Source organism: Oncorhynchus gorbuscha, linkage group LG01, assembly GCF_021184085.1.
Source record: "Oncorhynchus gorbuscha isolate QuinsamMale2020 ecotype Even-year linkage group LG01, OgorEven_v1.0, whole genome shotgun sequence".
Taxonomy (NCBI): domain Eukaryota; kingdom Metazoa; phylum Chordata; class Actinopteri; order Salmoniformes; family Salmonidae; genus Oncorhynchus; species Oncorhynchus gorbuscha.
The window spans coordinates 22,488,584-22,516,448 of record NC_060173.1 but is presented as its reverse complement, the minus strand read 5'-3'; the positions used below and the strand labels follow the sequence as shown (position 1 = coordinate 22,516,448).

General features: G+C 41.2%; 2 protein-coding genes across 12 annotated transcripts in view; one reads left to right on the top strand and one right to left on the bottom strand.

Annotated features, from left to right (window-relative positions):
- The window catches only part of tbxas1 (thromboxane A synthase 1 (platelet)), a 159,996-nt gene extending 149,297 nt beyond the window's left edge, over positions 1-10,699 (bottom strand). Inside the window, exons 1-2 of one of the 2 annotated variants that reach the window (XM_046348236.1) lie at positions 10,562-10,699; positions 2,963-3,105 (exon numbers count right to left, since the gene is read on the bottom strand). In XM_046348236.1, the coding sequence (XP_046204192.1) occupies positions 2,963-3,057 (95 nt within the window). In that variant the 5' untranslated portion in view covers positions 3,058-3,105; positions 10,562-10,699. Of the gene's footprint in view, positions 1-2,962; positions 3,106-10,547 lie in introns of both variants that reach the window. The other variant, XM_046348246.1, reaches the window with a different exon arrangement.
- Positions 10,700-13,001: 2,302 nt separating this feature from the next.
- LOC124034681 (homeodomain-interacting protein kinase 2-like) overlaps positions 13,002-27,865 on the top strand; it is a 136,903-nt gene continuing 122,039 nt past the window's right edge. For 9 of the 10 annotated variants that reach the window (XM_046348222.1, XM_046348213.1, XM_046348176.1 and 6 more), the window contains exon 1: positions 13,002-13,328. In XM_046348222.1, the coding sequence (XP_046204178.1) occupies positions 13,310-13,328 (19 nt within the window). In that variant the 5' untranslated portion in view covers positions 13,002-13,309. Of the gene's footprint in view, positions 13,329-14,249; positions 14,418-27,865 lie in introns of all 10 variants that reach the window. The other variant, XM_046348191.1, reaches the window with a different exon arrangement.

Genomic DNA, 27,865 nt, shown 5'->3' with positions numbered 1-27,865 from the left:
TCAACAATAATACATTCATGAACTTCTTTGAGGAAAAGATCATGATCATTAGAAAGCAAATTATGGACTCCTCTTTAAATCTGCGTATTCCTCCAAAGCTCTGTTGTCCTGAGTCTGCACAACTCTGCCAGGACCAAGGATCAAGAGAGACACTCAAGTGTTTTAGTACATACAAAATGCTTCTGTCTGGTTTTAGACCCCATCATAGCACTGAGACTGCACTTGTGAAGGTGATAAATTACCTTTTAATGGTGTCAGACCGAGGCTCTGCATCTGTCCTCGTGATCCTAGACCTTAGTGCTGCTTTTGATACCATCGATCACTACATTCTTTTGGAGAGATTGGAAACCCAAATTGGTCTATGCGGTTTAGATCTTATCTGTCGGAAAGATATCAGTTTGTCTCTGTGAATGGTTTTTCCTCTGACAAATCAACTGTAAATTTCGGGGTTCCTCAAGGTTCCGTTTTAGGATCACTATTGTTTTCACTATATATTTGACCTCTTGGTGATGTCATTCGAAAACATAATGTTAACTTTCACTGCTATGCGGACGACAAACAGCTGTACATTTCAATGAAACATGGTGAAGCCCCAAAATTGCCCTTGCTAGAAGCCTGTGTTTCAGACATAAAGAAGTGGATGGCTGCAAACTTTCTACTTTTAAACTCAGACAAAACAGAGATGCTTGTTCTAGGTCCCAAGAAACAAAGAGATCTTCTGTTGAATCTGACAATTAATCTTGATGGTTGTACAGTCGTCTCAAATAAAACTGTGAAGGACCTTACTCCGGACCCTGATCTCTCTTTTGACGAACATATCAAGACTGTTTCAAGGACAGCTTTTTTCCATCTACGTAACATTACAGAAATCAGAAACTTTCTGTCCAAAAATTATGCAGAAAATTCATCCATGCTTTTGTTACTTCTAGGTTAGACTAATGCTCTACTTTCCGGCTACCCGAATAAAGCGCTAAATAAACTTCAGTTAGTGCTAAATATGGCTGCTAGAATCCTGACTAGAACCAAAACATTTGATCATATTACTCCAGTGCTAGCCTCCCTACACTGGCTTCCTGTTAAGGCAAGGGCTGATTTCAAGGTTTTACTGCTAACCCACAAAGCATTACATGGGCTTGCTCCTACCTATCCTTCCGATTTGATCCTGCCGTACATACCTACACGTACGCTATGGTCACAAGACGCAGGCCCCCTAATTGTCCCTAGAATTTCCAAGCAAACAGCTGAGGGCAGGGCTTTCTCCTATAGAGCTCCATTTTTATGGAATGGTCTGACTACCCATGTGAGAGACGCAGACTCGGTCTCAACCTTTACGTCTTTACTGAAGACTCATCTCTTCAGTGGGTCATATGATTGAGTGTAGTCTGACCCAGGAGTGTGAAGGTGAACGGAAAGGCTCTGGAGCAACGAACCGCCCTTGCTGTCTCTGCCTGGCCGGTTCCCCTCTCTCCACTGGGATTCTCTGCCTATAACCCTATTACAGGTGCTGAGTCTCTGGCTTACTGGTGCTCTTTCATGCCGTCCCTAGGAGGGGTGCGTCACTTGAGTGGGTTAGTTTGTAATATCTGGAGTACTTCTCCTGTCTTATCCTGTGTCCTGTGTGAATTTAAGTATGCTCTCTCTAATTCGCTCTTTCTCTCTTCCTTTCTTTCTCTCTCTCGGAGGACCTGAGCCCTAGGACCATGCCTCAGGACTACCTGGCATGATGACTCCTTGCTGTCCCGAGTCCACCTGGCCGTGCTGCTGCTCCAGTTTCAACTGTTCTGCCTGCGGCTATGGAACCCTGACCTGTTCACCAAACGTGCTACCTGTTCCAGACCTGCTGTTTTCAACTCTCTAGAGACAGCAGGAGCGGTAGAGATACTCTTAATGATCGGCTATGAAAAGCCAACTGACATTTACTCCTGATGTGCTGACTTGCTGCACCCTCAACAACTACTGTGATTATTATTATTTGACCATGCTGGACATTTATGAACATTTGAACATCTTGGCCATGTTCTGCTGTAATCTCCACCCGGCACAGCCAGAAGAGGACTGGCCACCCCTCGTAGCCTCGTTCCTCTCTAGGTTTCTTCCTAGGTTTTGGCCTTACTAGGGAGTTTTTTTCTAGCCACCGTGCTTCTGCATTGCTTGCTGTTTGGGGTTTTAGGCTGGGTTTCTGTACAGCACTTAGAGATATCAGCTGATGTGAGAAGGGCTTTATAAATCAATTTGATTTTGATTTGCACAGTGACCAGTGTTCAGTCAGTCTCCGTGCTCTGCAAGGAGAAAGAGCATGCTTGTCAGGCCCTCTCACTCCTTTGCATGGCAGCAATCTCACATGGCTGAACTCAACGACTACTAATCCTAGCTAATGTGGGGCTAAAATTAAACGTGCTCCTTCTGCAAAGTCGTTTTCTCACTTTTCGTCAGATGTGATGAGGGTTGAGAGTAAGCACATTATATTTTGACTGGTGTATGCTGATTAAGCACATATCCTGAATTGAGGACTTTTTGTGTGTGTGTCATCTGAACACCATACAATTACAGTGATATGCCGGCTTCTGTGAACTAACTACTAAGCTAACATGGACTGTTACGCTATTTGGTTTGGAATTTAAGGACCCCTGTAGGTATCCCAAATGTTTATGTTTTAAAAATGTTTACAAATATGTTTGATACATATTTATCCCAATTTCCATACATCCATTCATTTTTTAAACCGGTACCCGTTTACCTTCAAACGAGTCCAGTGACACTTGTGGGGGTTTGTAGAAAACAGAAAACACCATCGTGTTCGTGAGAGTCTGCCCTTTCCATAGTGGGATCATATTAGTGGAAATATAACCCAACTAGACTGAAAAATACATACAGTACCAACAGACACACATGACACATCTGTATACAAAGGTTTTGGATTTGTTCTATTGACCTAGACTAGAGGCAGAATACATTGAGTTACCAGTACAGCAGAGCCAGGAAGATCATGAACAGGCCCAGGGTCATAGACACCCCACTGGGCACTGGTGTCTTGAGAATGTTCATAACCACCTCCATGATGCCGATCACCAACTCAGGCCAAAACTACCACCGGCCAAAGAGCTCCTATGGAGAGAAGAGAAGGTGTGTGTGAATAGTCCTATGTATAGGGCAGCAATGAGAATTCAAAGCATTTAAATAGTCAAGATCATGAGTTGAACAGATGAACAGAATGCAGGTGAAAGGTGCTTGTAAAACACAAACAATAACTGTTGACTTCTAGGTTAAAAGTTATATCTAGCTAGGTTATGTAAGTTTGTCCATTTATTTTTGAATGCTTAGGCCTGCTTTGTGTTTGTTCCCGCTTCTCAGAGAGCCATTTGTGCATGTTCGCATACTTTACAAGTTGCTTCCACCGTGGACGTGTGCATGTACTGTCATTTAGTATTTTTGGTTTATTTGTTTAATGACATATCACCTATTGTCAATGGTGGGTGTAGCTGGTGCATGGAAGTCAGGCGCAGGAGAGCAGAGATGAATGGACAAAGCACTTTACTTAGGCAATCATAACTCAGAATGCAACCGCATCACAAAAACAAATTCACAAAGAACAGGTGAGGCAGCACAAAGTACAAAACCCAAGTACAAAGTACCGGCTGCCACAAAGCATGGGTATAAAACAAAACCCGGCGCAAACCAGCCGGAAGCGTACCAACCTTGACAATAAACAATAACCCACACAGACATGGAGGGAAGAGAGGGCTAAATACACATGTTAATTAGTAGGAGATGTAAACCAGGTGTGCAGTGTCGTGGAATTATCAGAATTTGTTGGTAACATTTGTAAGATGTTTAATATTCATCAAATGTGTGTAAGTTACTTCTCATAAGAATGTATTTTGTTGTACTATAGTGGTGGCCATTGGCAGTTATATGTTCTATGTCAGGACTAAGTTGCATGGGCCGCTGAGAGGGGAGAGGTCAAAGTGTCATCATGTGTAAACATATCTTATACTCCCTACCTTTCCCAGTGGGGAAAGGAGGGTTTGCAGTGTCTGGAATCATTATATGCTCCCTCTTATGTTGTTTCTATCTTAACCTATAGCCTCACCCCCTCTCCGTGAGTTTGTCCAGGAGTTTGTATTTTGAGTGGGTTGTATCTAAATGACAATTTGATATATGCCTGTTGATATGGAGGATTTGGTTTATGGTTCTGGGGTTTGGGAAAGGAGACAAAGCTGAACGATGAATTATGTCTATGCTGTCTGACTATGTGTGTATTTTCTATTAAAGGAACTCAGTTGCATTGTAAGGGGGCTCTCGGAGGATTCACTGGGAGACACTGAATTTATCTGAGAGTCACAGGATTGTGATAAGAGCTCATATAATTAAAGATGGACGTTTATAACTAACTCTGACGTGTGTGTGTGGTTTGCTCCCATGATTTGATAAATAGAGGAAATTTCCACGACAGCAGGAAGACAAGACAAAACAAATGGAAAATGAAAGGTGGATCAGCGATGGCTAGAAGACCGGTGACGTCGACTGCCGAACGCCGCCCGAATAAGGAGAGGAACCGACTTTGGCGGAAGTCGTGACACCTATAGTAAAACGTTTAAGTATAAGGCAGATAAAAATATGATAAGTTTGCTTTTAGACCATTTCATGGCCTATGTGTTGGGTAAATTAGATTTAAACAGGGAATCGGTCACATGCATCCCTGTTCATTGAATCTATGGTTTAGCCCAGGTGTAGCACTAGCTATTTCTACCTGGCTTTGCTAGTTGTCGTGTTCGACTGCGAGGAGCTCTGATGAGTAATATTTAGCCTATCCATGTGTGGGTACGCTGTATAACACCTAACTCTCGAAGTCCTCCTGACTTTAGAGTCTGGAACGGCTCTTTGATGTTGTCGGCACAATGCATCGATAATGAAAGGGGCAGTGTTTTTTTACCTATTGGTTCTCCTTTGTGTCTTTCTCACTCAAACACCCACATGCACAGCCACACACAGCCACACATGCATGCCCCCTTCTATTACAACAGTTGGAATTTCAAATCCAAACAATGAAAGGTCTCAACCCCCGAGGGATAAAAACATTTGAGAGAACCAATCAAACCCATTGCACAATTTATGAATGAATATTACATTAACAAACGGCCTCCTTTCCAGACCAGTGTGGTCACAGCGCTCCCTGCCCACTGGGCACAGACGTCGGTTCAACGTCTAGTTTTGATTTAAATCTGGTTAACAAAAAAATGTCACCATGTCATTGGATTTAGGTTAAATGTTGAGTGAAAAAAATGACATTCCCTTATGTTGATTACTTTTTGCAAATTCAATCAGTTTTCCACATTGATTCAACGTCATCACATAGAATTATTTGTTGTTGAAACCAGTTTTTGCCAGGTGGGTGAGCTGTGAGGCATGTGGGTCGCGTCAGCCAGGCTAAACCTATTTCCTTAGGTACAGTTCAATTCTTTCTTGAGAAGTTTTTGTTCATCTTTTGTTTGTTTTTTAAGTCCTTTTTACATATGCCTTGCTGACATAAATCATCACTTATCCTAAACTGCTATCATTAGGCTATCCTTATTTTGTGAATAAAACAACTATTTTGCTGAACCTCCTGCCTACCTGCCTTCTGGCAGTTAACTTCTAAAAGTCTAAGCCGTTGGGGTGGGATACTACTAAGCTAACATATTGAATTGTTTTAAGATGGTCATACCATGGATCATTTAGCTATTTGATGTAGAATTTTAGGAACCCTTGAGGTATCCCCAAAATAATATTTAAAACATATTTTGATTAAAAAAAGTATTTGGCCTTTACACTAAAGCCCATAGAAACACCTTGAATAACACATTCATAAATGGCAAAAAAGACAGTCAAAATATGTATCATAAGGAAGAAGGTTTTGAATGGTCTGTCCTATATCTAGGAGATATAAGAAAGCTAAGGAAATATATATTTTTTTACAATTATTTAACCCCTTATTTTTGCTGCCACAAAACTACCTCCATACATCTCTAGTTTAAACTGACAGATTATGATGGGTATTTGTTATTATGTTACTTACTGTAGATTGGCGCACGTGTCACTACATAAGAAAAACACATATTAATTGCTCTGGGCCTACTTCAACTCTCTCAATCTCTGCAGGTTTGTGGTTTCTAAGGTAACATTCACTTTTCCATCAATGATTTGTTTCAGCAGAAGCTTTGTCCAAACCTCCTGCTAGCTCTTCACCCTTCCCTTCCCCTGCTTAGAGAGAGCCCTGAGGCTGAGAGCCTCCTCTGTCCTGTCTGCCCTTTCCTCTGGAACAATGTGTTACTGAATGACCAACCCTCTGAGAGGAACATACAGGCCAGATGATCACACACTGAGTCACACTCAGTACAAGCACACTCAGTCACACTCAATGTGTGGTACAGACAGGACATTGGGCAACACAAAAATTACATTTTGAGAAAAAATAACAGTACACTCTGGAAAAGCATGTACATGTCAATAGACAGAGACTGAGCACATAGAATGCCAGTGTTCTGTGTTTCTGGAAATAAATATGCTATGTTTTAGCATTGATTGCTTATCTGTGCCGTTACTGTGTATTTGGTTATGCTTGAGCTGTGAATGGCTCATAACTCAAAACAGCTGATGAGTAGAAAAAATCATTGTCAGATCAATCTAACTGTGTTTACAGCTAAAATAGGCTGCTTCACAGTAACCCACTTTCTTTTCATATGCAGGAACATCACCACCCTGCATACCAACAGAAACCACAAGGACATTTTCACACAAGTGTATTTCATATTATCTTGTATATTAATCCAGAGAAATACTGCATGGATTTTTCAAAACAACCAAAAACATATATCTAAGAAATAGCATTCTTAATGAACCATAAAATCAATTGTTATTTTTGGCTGTTAATCAAAGTTAATCATAGTCAGCTGGCACATTTTAGAGTGGCCTTTTATTGTCCCCAGCACAAAGTGCACCTGTATAATGCTGTTTAATCAGCTTCTTGATTTGCCACACCTGTCATGTGGATGGATTATCTTGGCAAAGGAGAAATTCTCACTAACAGGGATGTAAACATGTCCACACAATTTGAGAAAAATATGTTGTTTTTTTCCGTATGGAACAATTCTGGGGTCTTTTATTTCAGCTCATGAAACATATTTTTGTTCAGTATTAATTAAAATCTTCCTACCATAAACCAGAACATCAACAAAACACCAACAAAACGCCAGCATCCCGGAGTCGCCTCTTCACTGTTGACATTGAGACTGGTGTTTTGCGGGTACTATTTAATGAAGCTGCCAGTTGAGGACTTATGAGGCATCTGTTTCTCAAACTAGACACTAATGTACTTCTCCTCTTGCTCAGTTGTGCACCGAGGCCTCCCACTCCTCTTTCTATTCTGGTTAGGGCCAGTTAGACTGACGAGTTTCAGAAGAAAGTTATTAGTTTCTGGCCATTTTCAGCCTGTAATCGAACCCACAAATGCTGATGCTCCAGATACTCAACTAGTCTAAAGAAGGTTCGTTTTATTGCTTCTTTAACTAGCACAACAGTTTTCAGCTGTGCTAACATAACTGCAAAAGGTTTTTCTAATGATCAATTAGCCTTTTAAAGTGATAAAGTTGGATTAGCTAACATAACATGCTATTGGAACACAGTAGTGAAGGTTGCTGATCATGGGCCTCTGTACACCTTTGTAGATATTCCCCCAAAAATCTGCCATTTCCAGCTACAATTGTCATTTACAACATTAACCATGTCTACAATGTATTTCTGATCAATTGTATGTTATTTTAATGGAAAAAAATGTGCTTTTCTTTCAAAAAGTGACCCCAAACTTTTGAACGGTAGTATACATTTAAATGTATCGACTGTGTCTGCAGTGTGTCCGGATTCCCTTTACCTACGCTATATTCAAATGACAGTATACATTCTACAAATGGTGGAATAGGCAACATATGACAATAACACAACAACAACTGATGGCAGTAGCTAACTACTGTAGCTAACTAGTCAGTTCACCTCTGTAGCTAGCCAGAAAGCTAGCAAGCAACGCTAAAGGGATTACAAACAGGTTAGCATAACTCTAGCCAAACCAAAAATATTTGTTTATGAATATTAGCTAGCTAGCCAGCATTTAGGAGGCCCGCAAAGACATTCACATGCTAGGAACGTGTATTTCCTCCAACATTATAATGAAAATAATGTTGGAGGAATGCTGATGTCGCCCATTGTATATGCTTTCGCCCATTGTATGTGCTGATTGCATCCAGACTAAGGAGAAATCCTCACACAATGCATCCCTGACCACATCCTGAAGTCGTCAGACAGATCTGAACACAATCAAACCACAAAGCAACTTTGCATTCTGATAGCGTTGCATTCTGATAGCAGAAGTTGAATGTACTGTAAGTGTCAAGTGTAGATACGACCATAACTACATTCAGTCTGGTTTAACCATACAAAAATTGAAACAACATTTCAAAATCAATTTTCTCAGGTTATTGGTTTTGGAACACATTGATAAGCTTAATCATAAAATAATAAACAGAGGAGCGTATGTTTCTATTTTATATTTACAGTGCATGCCATTGTAATCTACCTTATATTTATACACTAGAGCATAGAGGATCATTACTGAGACAATTATACACAACATGCAGCACAGCGGAGGGAGATAACAGCAGGACAACAACACATTTAGGCTGATTCAGCACTGTATAGGCTATTTCATTATATTACATGGGGTGAGATGTTTTTCCACTGACACATAATAATGAGTGTGAAAACAGCCTCTCTCTCTGCACAACAGCTGGCTCTCCCACCTCTACCTCTCCCTCATCTCCGTATCCCTTCTCTCCCTATCCCTATCCTTACTCCAGACATGTAGCACAACAGATAGGCTGTGTCCCAAATGGCAACCTGTTCCCAATATAGTGCACTACTTTGACCAGGGCCCATTTCCTACATAGCACATTACTTTTGAACAGAGCCCAATGGGCCCTGGTCAAAAGTAGTGCACTATATAGGGAATCAATCGGGTGACTTTTGGGAGTCATCCAGATAGTCAGCACAGATCTGCAGAGCACGTGTCTAACAAGATCACTTTTTAAATATGACTAATAAGATCTTTCCAAAAATGACCCATTTCAACATGCTAGTCTTTTCATCTGCCTTTATTAAAGAGCAATTCCGCCACTTTTCAACGTCATATTCATTATCTCCAGCACCAAATGTCTATGATCTGTGGTTAAATAAAAAATGCATGTCTGTGACATCACAAGTTAAGATTAAAAGGAAGAAAAACAGTGATTTTCAAAACCTGCAACGAGTTTCGAGCCAGAGGAGGGTATTTTCTCACTCCCCATGTCACCATAAATCTCATAGTTTTTGAAAATCACTGTTTTCAAAAAGTTTTTTACTTTTGATGATGTCTTTGGGTAGAACTTTTTAACTTTAGATTTTTTTCTTCAAAATGTAGAAATGCACAGTTTTCACATATGTAGACACTGGTATTTCAAACTGATGAAAATGGGGTCGAAAAGTGGTGGAGTTGCCTTTTAAAATCAATCAGCCTATATATTGAACATCAAAGTCCATGCTTCTTCTGTGACTGTGAGAAACATTCAGTATTCAGTAGATATTTCACACAATATGTTAACCTTGACATAGTTGAGGATCATGTAGGTCTGGGTTTATGTATTAATTCATGTCACTATAGAAAGAAATCCAGAATATTCTGTACAAGCTCTGTGTTGATGCATTCTGCCATAATTTCCAAAAGAGTACAACATGCTTGTGAAATTAACTATTCTGACTAGACTTCTATAGGAATTCAGAATCCAGTTTGATCATGTACTTGCCTAGAAGCATTTCAGACATAAATTAAGGTAACCTCAATCAAAAAGTCCTTACTACTGTTATGGCTTATATAATTATGGATACTACAATTAATTCATAATATAATTATTTAGGAAAAATGGGACAATTACTGAATAAGATTATTACATTTCTGGGTCATTAACTTTGTACAGATAGCCTACAGTTTTTGTCTAATGAGGTATAGCTTAATAGAACTGTATTATATTTTCTAGTTCAATTTGAAATAGTATTTTGGCAGTTTCCTTTCATTCAACAATGATTTAATGTATGTTAAAGATTGTGTCCAGTCCCAGGAATGTTGTTGACAGAGAATGTTAAATATTACTTAACAACCTAATACCAACAACACCAGTCGAGGAGTGATGTCTACATTGAATTGAGTTACTATCACATAACGTAGCCTAATTCGACTGATCATGGGATTTGAGTTAAACAATTATGGGAATAGCTATCAAATAACCCATGCCAAAATGTATGACCGTTTAATATGCTTAAATTGACATTGTAAGACTGGTGTTTGATAATGCTACAATGTTGCATTATGTCGCTGAAGGTTGCACGTGATCACAACTGATACATTTTGACACATTTACAGCAGTCACTCGCAGCTTGCAGTAACTATAGAGTGAACACAATTGCATAGAGTTAATGTATATATTTACCTTTTAATTCTTACCTCGTTATTACTTGATTGTAGAGTATATATAGTTGGCCGACTTCTTGTTGTTGACACGGAAGAGATGAATACGTACTGTAGTTCTCTAGAAGGACTACATCTGTGCGTGGTTTTTTCTCCTGGTCGTTGAATGTATTTTGCTCAAGCAGAAGCAGCTGTTCAGATATACTCTGGCTAACACCTACATTTAGAAAGGGAAATAGTGTAAAGGAAAACAATATGTTGGCAAATTGAAAGGCTTTGCTGACAAATTGATCAACATAATAGGCCTATATAGATAAGGTCAATTTAATAAATAAGATTAGCCTATTGCGTATGCACTTGACTAGGCTATGCATAACAAGTAAATTTACAGTCATGCATACGGTTTGTAGCGTAGTTAACTGTGGCCCCAAATTAGAAAACTCTTTATTTTATATCATTAGGTTATGTGATCCTATGGCTGACTTTATGGAGAACAAACTCTGTTCTAATTATTTTTGTTTTATGTTTTAGGATTCCAGATGATGGATGCAAAGGTATGCGTGACTCAGATCAGATTTGATCTGCTGCAGAAGTTGCTGTGGGGAGAGGATGATGAGAATGTCAAACGAGGTGCATGTAAAGTTGACAGTGCACTGACTTTAGAGTCCAGATTGGAAATTATTACAAACAAATTGTGTTTTTGATGTTATTTCACTGGCACCACAGACCTATACAGCAACATGGCATAAAGGTCTCAGAAGTAGGCTTACAATAAATAGTAGACTAATAACATAATTATTTCTATTTTATGCAATATAATTAATGTTATCCAGTTATATCACACATATTATGTCATGCATTCATCTATCCATTCATCCACAATGTGTTTTAGACTCATGCATTCAAAATATCTATAATAGCCTGCTGAATGTATTATTTTAGTGATGGTTCTATAGCCTATATATTGTTATTTTATTATCAACAGGGGAAGAGTGCGCAAAAAACTGACGCCCCTTTTCTCTTTAAGAAAATATCAAATGTGCCGCCGGGGTGTGACTGGGGAAAATAGTGCAGAAGGTGAATTTTAACGTTGCTGGTAAATGGCAGATTACTGTGTTAACCTGTAATCGGTTTCAACACTTGCAGAGAGGAAGAGGAAGAGAGAGGCCCAACTCGGCGGAAAATCTGTCTCCCTCCAGCAGGTTGCGTATTTTCGTTGTTTCGCACAATAAGCAATAGATTGTTGTATGGAGATCAACGCGAGAGTGTCGAATTTGGTCAACAACAAAAAATAATGTCTTATTTTCTACGTGAGGTTTATTTGATCGAAAATAAGTTTCGTAATGCTTACATGTTTATGAGTGTACTGATATAAGTAGGACACGTGACATCCCGGTAACTTTGAAAAAACACTTTATATTGTCTTGAGATGGCTATGCATGTTCATATTATGAGGCTAGGAGCGTTGGATTTCTCTTCATTGCGTACAGGCGGTTGACGTCAACAACCCTAATCGAATATTTTAAAAATTACAATAATAGGTGGGAGGAAGCCCACCATACGACTTTGTGGACAACGACTCCCATTATTAGAGCGGATAGACAGGTATCTTGTCAGTATATCCATGATCTTTGGCTCGAGTTAATTCTGTGCAAATCTAATGTCGTCATACTGTATGATGAGTGCTTGACACAGGCACGACGAATGGCCCACAGAATCATTCAACACAATGTTAAATGCGCAGTTCTAAAACTAGACCCAGAGATACTTTGTTAATTTATTCCAACGAATTGAATGTGAGGTTGGACTGCGTATTCATGCGTAATAGTTCATGACATGTTACATTTGCATTTGTTCCTGTAGATCTTTTGCTAATACTAGTGGTTCAATTGTTAGGTTACTACGCACCTGATATTAGTTGTGTTAAGACTGTTATTTTTAATATATTTTTAATATAAGGATGCCAAGCTGGAGAAGTGAATTATAGCTTAATTACAGCTTAATTAATAATTTAAATGAGGCTATATACCCTATTTTTTATGTTGCTTAAATGTATAACATTAATTAGACGTGTGAGGTCTAAAAAATCATTTTGCACAGTAGGCAATGATTTTTAATTACATTCGTAAAAAATGTATTAGGTTTTTATCTTTATTGGGGAACAGTATAGGCCTAACTACAGTAATTAAGGCTACTCCATCCACATGCATACATAACCTATAGCCCACTGTTATTTTAGATTAAATATATATGTATGCCTAAGGTTTTTCTCACAATATCAATTTACATTAAACATTTTAGATGAATGATTACAAAGTTACACGACACGCAACTGTTATTAAAACGAAACTAATGGGGCCCGAAAGAGATGCATCTTTTTTTTCTTTTTTTAAACCTTGCTATGGCTACGACCGATTCGATAGTCAATTGACTATACTACACCAAACTCGCTCCGCTCTTCTCATTGCAACTTTTGCAGGGTCTCTACAGTCATGTTATACTCTAGCTCAAGTCAACCTGCAATTTGGCTCAACATTTGAGCTAAAAACAATTCACAATCCGCGGGGTTGTGTTGCAGAAATCGTCCTTTATTATTTTCCCGTGGACTGAGCACGAATTTGGAACCCTGGATGGGAATTTAGACATGTTTTCTCACTAATAAACTGGGCTAGTAATGCAGGAGACAGAGACTCTGTCAGTGGCTCAAGATGGCAGATTTTTATTGAGTTCTGAACAGATATCTTGCTTTATTTTCTGCCATGAATAACAGAAGTCCTTGCACCGATGGCCCCTGTGTACGAAGGTAAGATATGTTTACAGCTGAAGTTTGAGTTCAACCAGTCTTGTATAAAATAATATTCGCGACTTAGGTTGTTTACAAGAGAGAGATAAGAGGTAAAAACTGTCATGCACCCTATCGCATCTTTGTATCACAAACGGATACAATGATGCATTTTCTGTTTAATGTTTAGTTTGGCTCCGTATTGGTTTCTTTATGTGTCCGATTGACATAATAGCTCTGGATGCAAACATATAGTGTGAAATCTATGGTCGAATCATTATGTAGGCTACAGTCTGTATCCCTAGCCGTCATAATTAATGTTTCCCATGCGATATCCCACGATTTGAATCAAGTCGGCTACAAATACATTTCAAAATCATCATTTGAAAGTTGTTGCATTTGATTACGAATAATCTTGCTGTTGAAATGAGACCATTACTCCATACAGAGGCGAAAGAAAGGGCGAGAAGGAAGAACATCGCAGTTCAGAAAATAGTCACGCAACTGGAAAGCTCATTTAGCCTCATTTGTCTAAATGTAAAACCTCAATTCTCAATTTGTGGTTAAATGTTTAGTGCTCATAACGTTTATTTTTTTGTGCAAAGATGAATGAAATATTCAATCAAAGCAAAGACATGCTTATGTAGCCTACTGATGTTGCTGCATTACGTCTGTGACTAATCCCATTGAGAGAATTGTGAAAAATGCTCTGCCCTAATGAAGACAAGAGTAGTTTAAGAGTGCTATAGTATTCTTCTGTTCTGTTCTTTTACTATGTCTCACATGGTTAAGAGCCTTATTTATTGGAATAAGGCAGCGTAGATAGAGTCAGGTTCTATAGTCCAATTTTAATTTTCTATATAGTACCTCAATGTTGTGATGACTACCAGGACAAATGCTATTTGGTCATCTAATAATATCCATAATCTTTTCCTATTACAGGCTACTGCACAATACCCATCCATGCTCTTTAGAAGTACACTGCAGTTTTCTTGGCATATATTCTTGTCATTAACCAGAAAAAAGGAAGCATTCATTTATTTTTCTGGACAACTCATGGAAATTGAATGGTGTAATGTGAAAATGGATGTTTTTATAATGATCATTTGCGTGAGTATTATTTTACTATTTGTCCGTGCTCCCTCTACTGGTAAAACTTGGAACACAACCCTTTGTAACAAACCAGCAACTACATATAGAATCACATTTAGTTTGGATTTTTGATTTAGTTTGGATTTATCTTTATTTTTTAAAAGTGTGAATGTTATTGTAGGTCTAAGTTGTGCCCAAACAAATTGTGTAGGCCTGGTAATTTGGAAGCATTTCATTCCAATTTAGGCCTATATCCTGATGAATCATATAGCTGAAGCTTTATTAGTAAGAGGTACAACTGACAGATTATTAAGTAGGAAATTAAAACCAATTTAAGAGTACAGTATTAATATCTATATTTGTGAAACCTAAGCTACATGCACGGACATATCCTTTATGTCAATCCAGACAGATCGATTACATGCAGACTGGCTAGAGAGCTATGCATGTTCAACTCAACTGCCAAAGAGGCTTGCATCAACATGAAAATTAGAGTTTAAATAAGAATCCACTGTGCAAGGTAATTAGTTGAAATGGCGTTCCCTGGCTTGCCTTTCACCACGGCAAGAAAGGAGACAAATGAATTGCCTACCTTCTCTGTTCTTGCTTGCTATGTGGATCAGCAGCCAGGAGCAGCCATGGAAATGGCCACATCCACTGGTGGAAAACGGTGATAACCAATGACCCCTGTCTCCCTCCCTAATCATTGTGTTTGTATCTTTAAATGCACTGTGCAACTCCCTAGTTTTTTCTCAAGATCAATTTAGTACCATTGATCTATTCTCCATCTACACAGGCATTATGTGCTGATGTGTGTTTGAATGCTCTGTGGATCTCTGAGAGATGTATGGAGGGAAAGAAGGAAGGAGAGAAGGAGGGAGAGATTTAGGGCCCACTGTCTGTCTTCTATGGGGAGAGTACCCTTATTGCTATATGTCAGAGGGCAGAAAGAGAGAGAGAGAAACAGAAAGAGTGAAAGAGACAGAGCGAGAGAGAGAGAGAGACAGAGAGAAAGAGACAGAGAGAGCGAGAGAGACAGAGAAAGATAGACAGCGAGAGAGACGGAGAGAGAGACAGAGAAAGAGACAGAGAAAGAGAGAGAGAGAGACAGAGAAAGAAAGAGACAGAGAAAGTGACAGAGAAAGAGAAAGGCTGAGTCTGTCCTCTCAGCTCTCGCTCCTCTGCCCTCACACTCAGCTGTTGTTGGGAGCTGGCTGATTGATATCTTCCTCATAGGGCCGTGACCCCAGCTTCCATTCCAAGGTCGCATGGTTTCAACTTTGATTAGAATTGCAGGAAAACCCCAGGAATCTGGGGCCAAGCTTCCCCTTGACTAAGTTAGAGCTGAGCTTCCTGGCTATTATGTTGAAATGTAGAGTAGAGAGTTTTGATAGTTTTGCTCAATGTCATCAGCAGATCTGGCCATAGTTTGGATAGTGATCATGGCTTTCCCTCTTGTGTCAATACATAAATAGCCTGTTGCAAGAGTTTAGGCCTATCTCATGCTTTTACTTTAGCTTGCAGATTTGTCTTTTTTTATTTGATTAGGATCCCTATTAGCCAACGCCTATGGTGACAGCTAGTCTTTCTTAGGTACGACACATAACGAAAAAGACATTACAGACAAAATACTATTTTTATCATACAGTACATTATAAAGGTTATACAAATCTGTAGAACATTTCAAGCATCCTCTTTGCATTATTCAAAGTAGTCTATCTGAAAAGAAATAAAAATCTAGTGTTCACTCTTGGTGGTATTAATTTGTGAAAGTGTTTCATAGAATAAGCTAAGCCAGGGAAAGGTGGTACTAGGAACTGTGAGAGCAGGCAGTGACTGTGTGTAAGCCAGATCCCTGTTGAAGCGGGAGGGATATGTGAGTGCTCTGATGTGTCTGTCTGGTGAAATGGTTCACAGGTGTGCTGCTCTGGCGGTTTGGTTTGGTGAGGAACAGATGGGTGCAGGTTGAGTTCTGACAGACCTGAAATGACAGGTTGGAGGCCAGGCTGAACAGAGCATTTGCAGTCAATACACAGTTGGACTGTAATGTTACTGTGTGTAGCCTATTTCTACAGGCTCTATTCTGTCAGCATATTTTCTGTAACAACTTTGTTATGTGGACAGAGAGACTAGATCAGAAAGAAGAGCAATTATCTTTAATTGGTTGTAGTATGCATAATGTCTTGATTCCTGAACATTTCAGAACTGACAACATTCAAGGCTCCAAGGCCCATTCACTCTAGGGCAGGTCGATATGGCCAAAATACTGAATCATATCACAGTACCTTTCACATTTTTGACCGTATGACAGTATGTTACGGTATTTTATGTTTTATAATAATACCATTTCTAAATTGCTTTATGAGTAGTGTGTGATCATAGGGTGGCAACACATATATTCTCAATTATTTCAATGAGTCTTTCTTCATTCTGATTGAATTGTACTGTTCAATTAAACTTCAACCAAAAATAAATGTCTTTATTGTCATCAATTTCTGCATTTCTTGCACTCATTTGAGATCATTTCCCCACTACCATCTAGGGCTGCCCTACGTTGGCAAAAAATCTAGGCATTCTTTTTAACCAAATGTTGGAATTGCAATTAGACTTTTAACAATTTAGATCAGAACACTTAGGTGAACTGTTGGAATCATGGAAATAGAATGATTTCTATAATTGTATAGTTACAATATAATAGTGGTCCCTTTGGATATGTTGTTTGAAATGACAACAAATTAAAATGCTAGGGAGGAGTTATTGTGACAGTGTAAGAACCAGTGTTTCTAGGGGACCCTATAATTTTTGCCGACATTAAAGGTTTTCTCTTAGCTATTTCATGTAGCTAACATATTCATGCCTTGCCTAATCCTCTTTGGTTGAGAGGATACTGTTGCACAAACAACATGCTGATTTAGGCCTACACCACCACTGGTATCAGGCTGTATAGCTAGCTACGTTTGCTCTGACTCAGAATATTTATTAGCTAGCTAGCCAGCTAACTAGCGATTAGCATTAGCGGCTAACACGATTTAGCCACAACTTGCTAAGAAAATACAACTTGCTGTTTGCAGATGTAAGAAACACAAATTAATAGTGTATTTATAGAACGCTTGTGGATTTATATTAAACGCAAAGTGTATACAGCATCGTTGTCATCAACATTGTTGCATGTGCTGCATTGACCATATTTGAATTTTGTATTTAAAAAAAACGTAACCTTAATTTATGTAGCCATTTTTTTTATTATAAATAAATAAAATTGACCATGCAGACTGAACACAAGTGTCTCTTGGACAAGCAAAAACAAATACACTCCTTGAGTGGCAGGGGTGGGGCTAGGTCTGTGTGGAAAGCAGCATGGAGGGAGAGAGCAGAAAGAGATCGAATCAAGTATCAGAATAAATTATAAAAATGGACGTTACACACGGCGTATCACATTTAACAAACCAAACATTCAAATACTGTTATAGAAGGTAAAGTAAAAACCCAAACCAGTCTGTGCATCAATACCAGTATAGAGTCAAATACGGTATACTGCCCAGCCCTCTCTAACTCTCAGTCAGATCTTGGGACTGGAGAACACCATGTCAGCTTGAGTTTCTGCTAGCTTGCTCAATGCTTAGTGTTTTGAGAGGGAGTGAGTGTTTGGCTGGGGATATGCTGCTCAGTGCTTACAGAAGGCATTTCCGTGCAGAGTGTCATGCATGTGTGAAGGCCTTTTTCCAGCAGGCAGCTTTCTCTGTTGTTGATCTGTGTTTGCTGTCAGCTTGTGTAGAACATCTGCCTGTGGCTCTGACTCTAACAAGCATGTCCTGCGAGGTTCATGCAGCTCTATCTGGATGTTTGTACTTAAGTCCAGAGGGTTTCTGGATGCTATTTCTTCCATCATAAATGTTCCTGGATAGAGTAAATGGAACAGAATAGGAGCTGCTGTGAAGTTGTATTTGTTAATTGTATAGTAGTAATTGCTAGTTCATAAAGGCCCCTTTTCATTTTGACTTCCCCATGTAGTGAGAGAGTAGAGTCTATAGTCTCTGTCATGGATATGATATGGTATTAATTTGACACAGCAAATTCTTTGCTTTTCCCATGACTCCTGTGCAGTAGGGCAGAATTTTGAGATAGAAATCTTTCTGTATGCGTGTCTTTTCCCTCAGGCCTGATGCCAGCAGCCCTCCTCCATGGCCCCTCCCTTCTCCACCCCTCCCCCACCCCCAAATACCCCTCTGTTTGTTTGTGAGATGAGAAGCCATGGTCAGCTCAGATTCTACCCATGTGACACCAATGCAACACCGTCTGATGGGTAGTTTGGCAGTTCTGGGGGGATGTGTTTAGGAGGGTGTGGGGGATACTGTAGCGACAGCTTTTGTGCTCTCGTAATCATTTCTCCTCCCCTCTCTCCTCTATTGTCCCAGCCCAGCCCACCTCCATACCAGCCTGTTTGGCGGTGGTGGACATTGTCCATGCCCTTAATCTTATTGTTTTGGATAATATCCTCCCATCCAGTCTATTTGGCATGGCACTCTCTCGAAGAACAACAGACTGGGCCTTTATCACAGACCAGGTCATCTAGGCTTTCAACATGACATGTCACATTACACATTACAGTCCAATATAGTCTCCAACATTATGTATAGACTGCAGTCTACTGTATCCAAATGATTGACATAGCATGGTCGGATACAGTAACTTCAAAGAGGGAACATTCAGCCCATTTTAAAACTGCCCAGTTGCTCACCCTTATTTCTTCCTTTCTATGGAGCTCTTGAAAGTGAAAAATAGATTTTTAATCAAGATATTCATGTTCTCTGCATTCTTTCCTCCACTTGAGAGACTGAGAGAGAGAGACACAGAGAAACTGAGAGAGAGACTGAGAGAGACGGAGAAACTGAGAGAGAGACTGAGAGAGAAACAGAAAGAAACTGAGAGAGAGACTGAGAAACTGAGCGAGAAACGGAGAGAGAGACTGAGAGATAAACTGAGAAACTGAGAGAGAGACTGAGAGTGAAACTGAGAAACTGAGAGAGAACCTGAGAGAGAGACTGAGAGATAAACTGAGAGAGACAGAGAAAGAGAGACTAAGAGAGAACCTGAGAGAGAAACTGAGAGAATCTGAGATGCATTATGCATGTGATGAAGTGAGGAGTGGAAAAGCAGATGGGCAGAGCTGCAGCAAGACTAGAGGGTGGTCTCATGCAGACCCATAATACTCTGGCCTTACCAACACAACAGAGAGAGAGAGAGAGTCCACCGTGTAGAGTGAGATAGTGAGGGAGTGAGAGAGTATGGGCCATCCCCATTTCTGTCACAAGGGAAGTGGAACAGCGGCTGGCTGGCTGGCGGAGGGCAGGCGGCCCCTTCACAGATGGCTGCAGGTACAGCGAAACGCTTGGCTGATAACCAAAATACTTCACACGGCCAGACGTGCAGTCTGCCCCACTTCTGCTGGGAGCCAAGGGGAGAGAGAAGGGACAGACACCGCTCACAGTACGGAGGACTGGGGAGAGAAGGGACATACAGAGAGAGAGAGATAGAGACTGAGCCAGGCAAGCAATCAACAGGCATGGAAATGAACATGACACATTTTTCTGTTCAGCTCTGTCTCTTACCTCTCTACCTCCTGTCCTCTATATTTAATCCTTCATCTCTATTTCTCTCTATTTTTTTCCATTTGTCTTCTATTAACTTTTTCTGCTCTTTAATTTCTGCTGGATCACTGACTACCCACCTAGTTAGTGTTGCTCGGTCTATCACTGATGTGTGTGTGGTCAACAATACCCTCAAAGACTCAGATGTTACTGGCTTTGATGGCGAGATGGAGGGTAGAGAGAACACTGATAGCAGATCACTGATTTAACTGGCTTCTCGTGCCTCCATTTGTGCTGACGTGAAAATAAAATGCTAAATAAAAGAATGTCCCCGAGGCCATAGTTCAGATATTTTCCCATATCTAATTTAATACCATTATTATCTCTTTAGGGCATTTTAAAACTATAATTGCCTCATGCTTATATCACTGTCATAACTGCCCGAAAAAGAAAAGGATGTAACATTAAGGTCATAGAAAAATGTGATTATTAATTATTTTTTCTTTTACTTTTCACACCTTATTCGATTTTTTTGGAACAATTTCTTTGATATTCAGTTGGCTTTGATTATTTCATGGCCACATTGTTGGCTACATTGACCTGGCGTTCAGTCTTTAAAACAACGAAGGGAAAGAACCTGTCTGCTCTTAGAACTGACCCTTCCTTTCAGAGCGAGAGAGAGAGAAAGGGATAAATGAAGGAGATCGAGGGGGGGTGGAGGGGCCCACGGGCCTCCAGGGTGCTCTCAAAGGTCGTGGGGGGTGGTGGTGGGGTGTGCAGAGGGGGTGCATCCGTCTCCTCTAACCTGGCTCCTTTTATTGAGGATCAATGACACACACACACACATACGCACTCTGTGATGGGTCATGGCAGCTGTGTGCTCAGGCAGGGGCTAGCAAAAGGCTCTGGATTTTTCAGAGAATCAACCTCAGAAAAAGGACAAGAACTGACCTTTAGATATACACTATCACAATAATTTAATAATATAGATTTCTATGTTTATTTTGCAACACTCGGGCACGTGACGCGACGGGTGTAGTCAGGGTATAAGTTCCCTGGAACAGGAGCCCAGCTGCTAAATGACTCTGAAGCACCATGGCCCTTTCCTGCTCCTAAGCTCTGGTCCAACACCCTCCTCTGAAATATCACACACACAAGTCAGCTGGGGAAGCATGTTTGCCATGACCTGCACCGCCCCTAAGTTCTATGTGATAGCAGAAACGATGGAGTGAGAAAAGGAAGAAGGGAAGGAAAGGCTAACCACATGTGGGGATGGATGTGCTCTGGTTAACCAAGCCCTCTTCCCAGAAAACTCTTCTGCTTAAAAACTTGCTTGAAAACGCTATGCCTGACTCTCTGCTGATTGGTCGCTGGGTGACTCATGGGGTCCGACTGGTTCCTCTGTGTTTGGGATTCAGTGTAGGACGAGGCAGTGACGCAGGACCAGGACTATGGGTGTCTGTCATGCACAAGACCTGCAGTGATCTGTGGACACACACAGTAGTATTTGGTTAATTCCTGGCTGGGTGTTGAGACCAGGCTGGGCTGTATAGTGTGTCTCTTCTGAGTGGGAGTTGTACTGGAGTACAGGCATAGCTTAGAGCAGAGCTGTTGACCCCTGGGTTCCTCCTTATCCCCTGTTAGAGCACACCCATACCCCATTAAACACTCCTCCACGGTGGACTGCTTTTGGTTGGTGCTGCTTAATGACCAGGGCAGCACGGTTGGCCCTTAAATGTACACGAGAGCTAACATTAATAATCTGCATGTCAATCTCTCCTGGTTCAAAGTAGAGGAGAGATTGACTTCATCACCACTTGTATTTGTGAGAAGTATTGACATGTTGAATGCACCGAGCTGTCTGTTAAACTACTATCACACAGCTTAGACACAAAATGCATTCCCCCCCACAGTCCCCAAATCCAGAACAGACTATGGAAGGTGCACAGTACTAAATAGAGCCATGACTAGATGCAACTCTATTCCACATCAAGTAACTCATGCAAGCAGTAAAATTAGATTTAAAAACAAGATAAAAATACACCTTATGGAACAACTGGAACTGTGAAGAGACACACACGGGCACAGACACACGCATACACACACACATGATAACATATACACATGAAAACATATACACCATACACACACACATGATAACATATACACCATACACACACACATGATAACATATACACCATACACACACACACATGATAACATATACACCATACACACACACATGATAACATATACACCATACACACACACATGATAACATATACACCATACACACACACATGATAACATATACACCATACACATACACATGATAACATATACACCATACACACACACATGATAACATATACACTATACATACACACATGATAACATATACACCATACACACACACATGATAACATATACACCATACACACACACATGATAACATATACACCATACACACACACAGTCGCTTTGGATAAAAGCGTCTGCTAAATGGCATATATTATTATTATTATTATAACATATACACCATACACACACACATGATAACATATACACCATACACACACACATGATAACATATACACCATACACATGATAACATATACACCATACACATACACATGATAACATATACACCATACATACACACATGATAACATATACACTATACATACACACATGATAACATATACACCATACACACACACATGATAACATATACACCATACACATACACATGATAACATATACACCATACACATACACATGATAACATATACACTATACATACACACATGATAACATATACACCATACACACACACATGATAACATATACACCATACACACACACACATGATAACATATACACCATACACACACACATGATAACATATGCACCATACACACACGTACACATGATAACATATACACCATACACACACACATGATAACATATACACCATACACACACACATGATAACATATACACCATACACACACACATGATAACATATACACCATACACACACACACATGATAACATATACACCATACACACACACATGATAACATATACACCATACACACACACATGATAACATATACACCATACACACACACATGATAACATATACACCATACACATACACATGATAACATATACACCATACACATACACATGATAACATATACACTATACATACACACATGATAACATATACACCATACACACACACATGATAACATATACACCATACACACACACATGATAACATATACACCATACACACACGTACACATGGATTGTGTGTTGTAGATATGTGGTAGTAGAGAAGTGGCCTGAGGGAACATACTTAATCTGTTGTGAAATGTTTTTAATTGTATATAACTGTCTTAATTTTGCATAATACAAAAATGTCTCAGAAACCACAACCAATGTTATTTATGTTTGTTTCAAGTCTCTCCCTCTCTCTCTCTCTCTCTCTCTCTCTCTCTCTCTCTCTCTCTCTCTCTCTCTCTCTCTCTCTCTCTCTCTCTCTCTCTCATCATCATCAGCACAGTGACATGGATGATTTAACTAGCTTATTCTGGAATTCATTCTTTTTAATGATCATAATATTTAAAATGAAACAAGTACAATATTATTAAAACACTTTCCCCATGATAATCATGTTAGGTTCATACAGATGTGCCTCCTTGTAAATGCTATTATCATTTAGAGTATTAACTCATCCATTCTTCTGCTCTTAGTACAACCCAATTAATTTACAAAGAACAAAAGCAGATTTAATGTATTTTCTCTTAAATGGTTTATTGTGTTATTCCCTCAGCTATGTCTTTGTCTTGTATTTTGATTGTTTGTTATGGGTCTATAATTTAATTTCATTGGAAAATGTTAGATTGATCCACAATCTGATTATGGTCTATGAAGGTTAATGGTTCCTTCAGAAAACTTGACATGCCGCAGCGCCATTATTGGTTGATCTTTGGAGTGAATGATGGCTGTGGATATGTTTTGCGTGCAGGTTCTCAGTGTGTCTTTCTCCGGGGTTTGTGTCCTCAGTGTGTCTTTCTCCGGGGTTTGTGTCCTCAGTGTGTCTTTCTCCGGGGTTTGTGTCCTCAGTGCGTCTTTCTCCGGGGTTTGTGTCCTCAGTGTGTCTTTCTCCGGGGTTCATGTCCTCAGTGTGTCTTTCTCCGGGGTTTGTGTCCTCATTGTCTCTTTCTCCGGGGTTCGTGTCCTCAGTGTATCTTTCTCCGGGGTTCGTGTCCTCAGTGTATCTTTCTCCGGGGTTCGTGTCCTCATTGTCTCTTTCTCCGGGGTTCGTGTCCTCATTGTGTCTTTCTCTGGGGTTTGTGTCCTCAGTGTCTCTTTCTCCGGGGTTCGTGTCCTCAGTGTATCTTTCTCCGGGGTTCGTGTCCTCAGTGTCTCTTTCTCCGGGGTTCGTGTCCTCAGTGTGTCTTTCTCTGGGGTTCGTGTCCTCAGTGTCTCTTTCTCCGGGGTTCGTGTCCTCAGTGTATCTTTCTCCGGGGTTCGTGTCCTCAGTGTCTCTTTCTCCGGGGTTCGTGTCCTCATTGTCTCTTTCTCTGGGGTTCGTGTCCTCAGTGTGTCTTTCTCTGGGGTTCGTGTCCTCAGTGTGTCTTTCTCCGGGGTTCGTGTCCTCAGTGTCTCTTTCTCCGGGGTTCGTGTCCTCAGTGTGTCTTTCTCCGGGGTTCGTGTCCTCAGTGTGTCTTTCTCCGGGGTTCGTGTCCTCAGTGTGTCTTTCTCCGGGGTTCGTGTCCTCAGTGTGTCTTTCTCCGGGGTTCGTGTCCTCAGTGTGTCTTTCTCCGGGGTTCGTGTCCTCAGTGTCTCTTTCTCCGGGGTTTGTGTCCTCAGTGTGTCTTTCTCCGGGGTTCGTGTCCTCAGTGTGTCTTTCTCCGGGGTTCGTGTCCTCAGTGTGTCTTTCTCCGGGGTTCGTGTCCTCAGTGTGTCTTTCTCCGGGGTTCGTGTCCTCAGTGTGTCTTTCTCCGGGGTTCGTGTCCTCGGTGTGTCTTTCTCTGGGGTTCGTGTCCTCAGTGTGTCTTTCTCCAGGGTTCGTGTCCTCGGTGTGTCTTTCTCTGGGGTTCGTGTCCTCAGTGTGTCTTTCTCCGGGGTTCGTGTCCTCAGTGTGTCTTTCTCTGGGGTTTGTAACCTGGCAGCACTGTAAGAACTGCAAACATGCCACCTCAACATGCACACACACTCGATTACAGCATGTGGTTAGCTTGCCTTGGTGACTGAATGTTTAGGCCAACATATCTATAGAGACACTCAAAACATACATTCTAACATGTCCTTGTGACACTGTTCTCTGCCCATATATTTCCCCCTTCATAACACTCAATAGGCAGCTGTCCTGCTGCTCATTAGGAGTCAGAGGGAGAGCATGCAGTGGAGAGAGGCCTGTTGGGCTGGCACTGTACATGGGTGATAAGCAGAGAGAAGAAAGGCAGGCTGCTTATCAGGTGTGTGTCCCTGCATGGCCCTGCTGTGTTTTCCTGGCGACCTGGAACAGTAGTCAAAGCAGAGTCCGTCAGAGGAATGGTGGGGTTCAAAGCCTAGTGTAACAGCAATGTTACGCTGTCTCCCTCTGTCTTCTCTGTCTCTCCATCTTTCTGTTTCTGTCTCTCACTCTCCCTTGCTCTGTTTCTCTCTTCTTGTGTTTTTCTGTGTATCTCTTCCCCCCCCCCATTCTCTCTCTTGGTCTCTCTCTCTGTGGGGAGGAAGTTGGGTGCTGTGCTTTGTACTGTGCTGTGCTTAGTGTGTGTGTGATTAATAAGAAATCCTGCAATCACCATGGCCCATACCCCCCTCCCTCCCTCCCTACCTCCCTCCCTCCCTCCCTCCCACTTCCAGGGATGAGAAATAAACAGGCAGAGGTTAAGCTGTGGCACACAATGAAACCATGCCAAAGGTACCTCATAAACCATACAGTTGGCTTTTTATAGGGCTGAACTTTACATGTGAATAACAAGCTGTAATCTATTATCCAACCACTGCTGAGCGGCTGCTTTGTTGTTAGTTTAGATGATGATCATGGCGACTACCTATTTGTTATTCATTAAAGAGGATTTCGAAATGTATTGGCTACACTTGACCTTATGGATTTTAATTGAAGTGTGTGACACTGTGTGTGTGTGCATGTGTGCATGGGCACACACATTTGCACATGTATAGTGTGTTGCTATCTCACACAACTCACTCAGCGTCTGTAGTTTACCATCGCTGGACACTCTGGGGACACTCGGGGAGTGGCACACCAGGCAAGCTGCTGGTTTATAGGCCTCGAAACCTTCTGCATCTGTCAAACAGCGTCCTATACAAACCATATAGGCTATAGGTGGTGTGTGTGTGTGTGTGTGTGTGTGTGTGTGTGTGTGTGTGTGTGTGTGTGTGTGTGTGTGTGTGTGTGTGTGTGTGTGTGTGTGTGTGTGTGTGTGTGTGTGTGTGTGTGTGTGTGTGTGTGTGTGTGTGTGTGTGTGTGTGTGTGTGTGTGTGTGTGTGCGCGTGTGTGTGTGTAATGTGTGTGTGTGTAATGTGTGTGTGTGTGTCAGGGAGAGGCTCTAACTTCACTCCCTGACTGCCTCTCTGATGCATTATTCTATAAATAAGCTGAGATGGGAGCTATAAAGTGGACAGGGTGGTCAATAGTGGTCTGGAGTGGTGTGTTACAGTGGGGGAGAGACAGGCCCCAGCACCTCCACTGAAGACAGTTCCCAGAAGCCAGACACACAAGGCCAGGCTGAATGACATGGCTGACTTGTTCGCTCCGAACAGTCAATATGTTCCTCCAATGGTGCATTAATTTTTACCTCCAGTCCCCAGCCTTCCAGTGGCCCTCATAGTTTATTATGAGAGGCTGGCTGGCTGGCTCTGTGCTGCATATGACACAGCAGGGTCTCGCTGCCATGTGCCTAAATGGACCTCAATGGACCTTGATGGACATTCAGGCAGGCAGGCAGAGAAGCGGGGGGCACTGATACTGACTGGAATGAGCAGCAGAGAGGTGTGTGTGTGGGGAGGGGGGGGTGCACAGCTACGTCTCTCCTCTCCCGCCACTGAATGCCCCAATCAGAGGCAAGGGGAGATAATACTTAGTCTAGACAGATCTGAGGTCAAGTCATAACAAGTGATTTGCCCCCCATCCATGACGGACAATTCCGGCAGATGCCTGACTGTCCCGGAACAGCAGTGCAAGACAGACCGCCCTGTCCAATGGTCTGTATATACTGCAGCATGTCTTCCTGTCCAGTGTCTAGCTTGTACATCCTGCTATCATTCAGGCAGTTGATGGGAAATGCAAAGTGCTGTACATTCTCTCATCGCTTCATGATTATGGACATAGAGTTTCAGCTCTTTTTCAGCAGAACTTGGACTTGCCATTGGTTTCTAATACATTCACAGAGGGTTAGCTATCCCTATGACCAAGGAAGAGGCAACCAGCAGGCCTGTATGTGTATTCTTCCTCTCCTCTAGAGAAGAGTCAACCAGCAGGCCTGTATGTGTATTCCTCCTCTCCTCTAGAAGAGTCAACCCGCAGGCCTGTATGTGTATTCCACCTCTCCTCTAGAAGAGTCAACCAGCAGGCCTGTATGTGTATTCCACCTCTCCTCTAGAGAAGAGTCAACCAGCAGGCCTGTATGTGTATTCCACCTCTCCTCTAGAGAAGAGTCAACCAGAAGGCCTGTATGTGTATTCCACCTCTCATCTAGAGAAGAGTCAACCAGAAGGCCTGTATGTGTATTCCACCTATCATCTAGAGAAGAGTCAAACAGAAGGCCTGTATGTGTATTCCACCTCTCCTCTAGAGAAGAGTCAACCAGAAGGCATGAATGTGTATTCCACCTC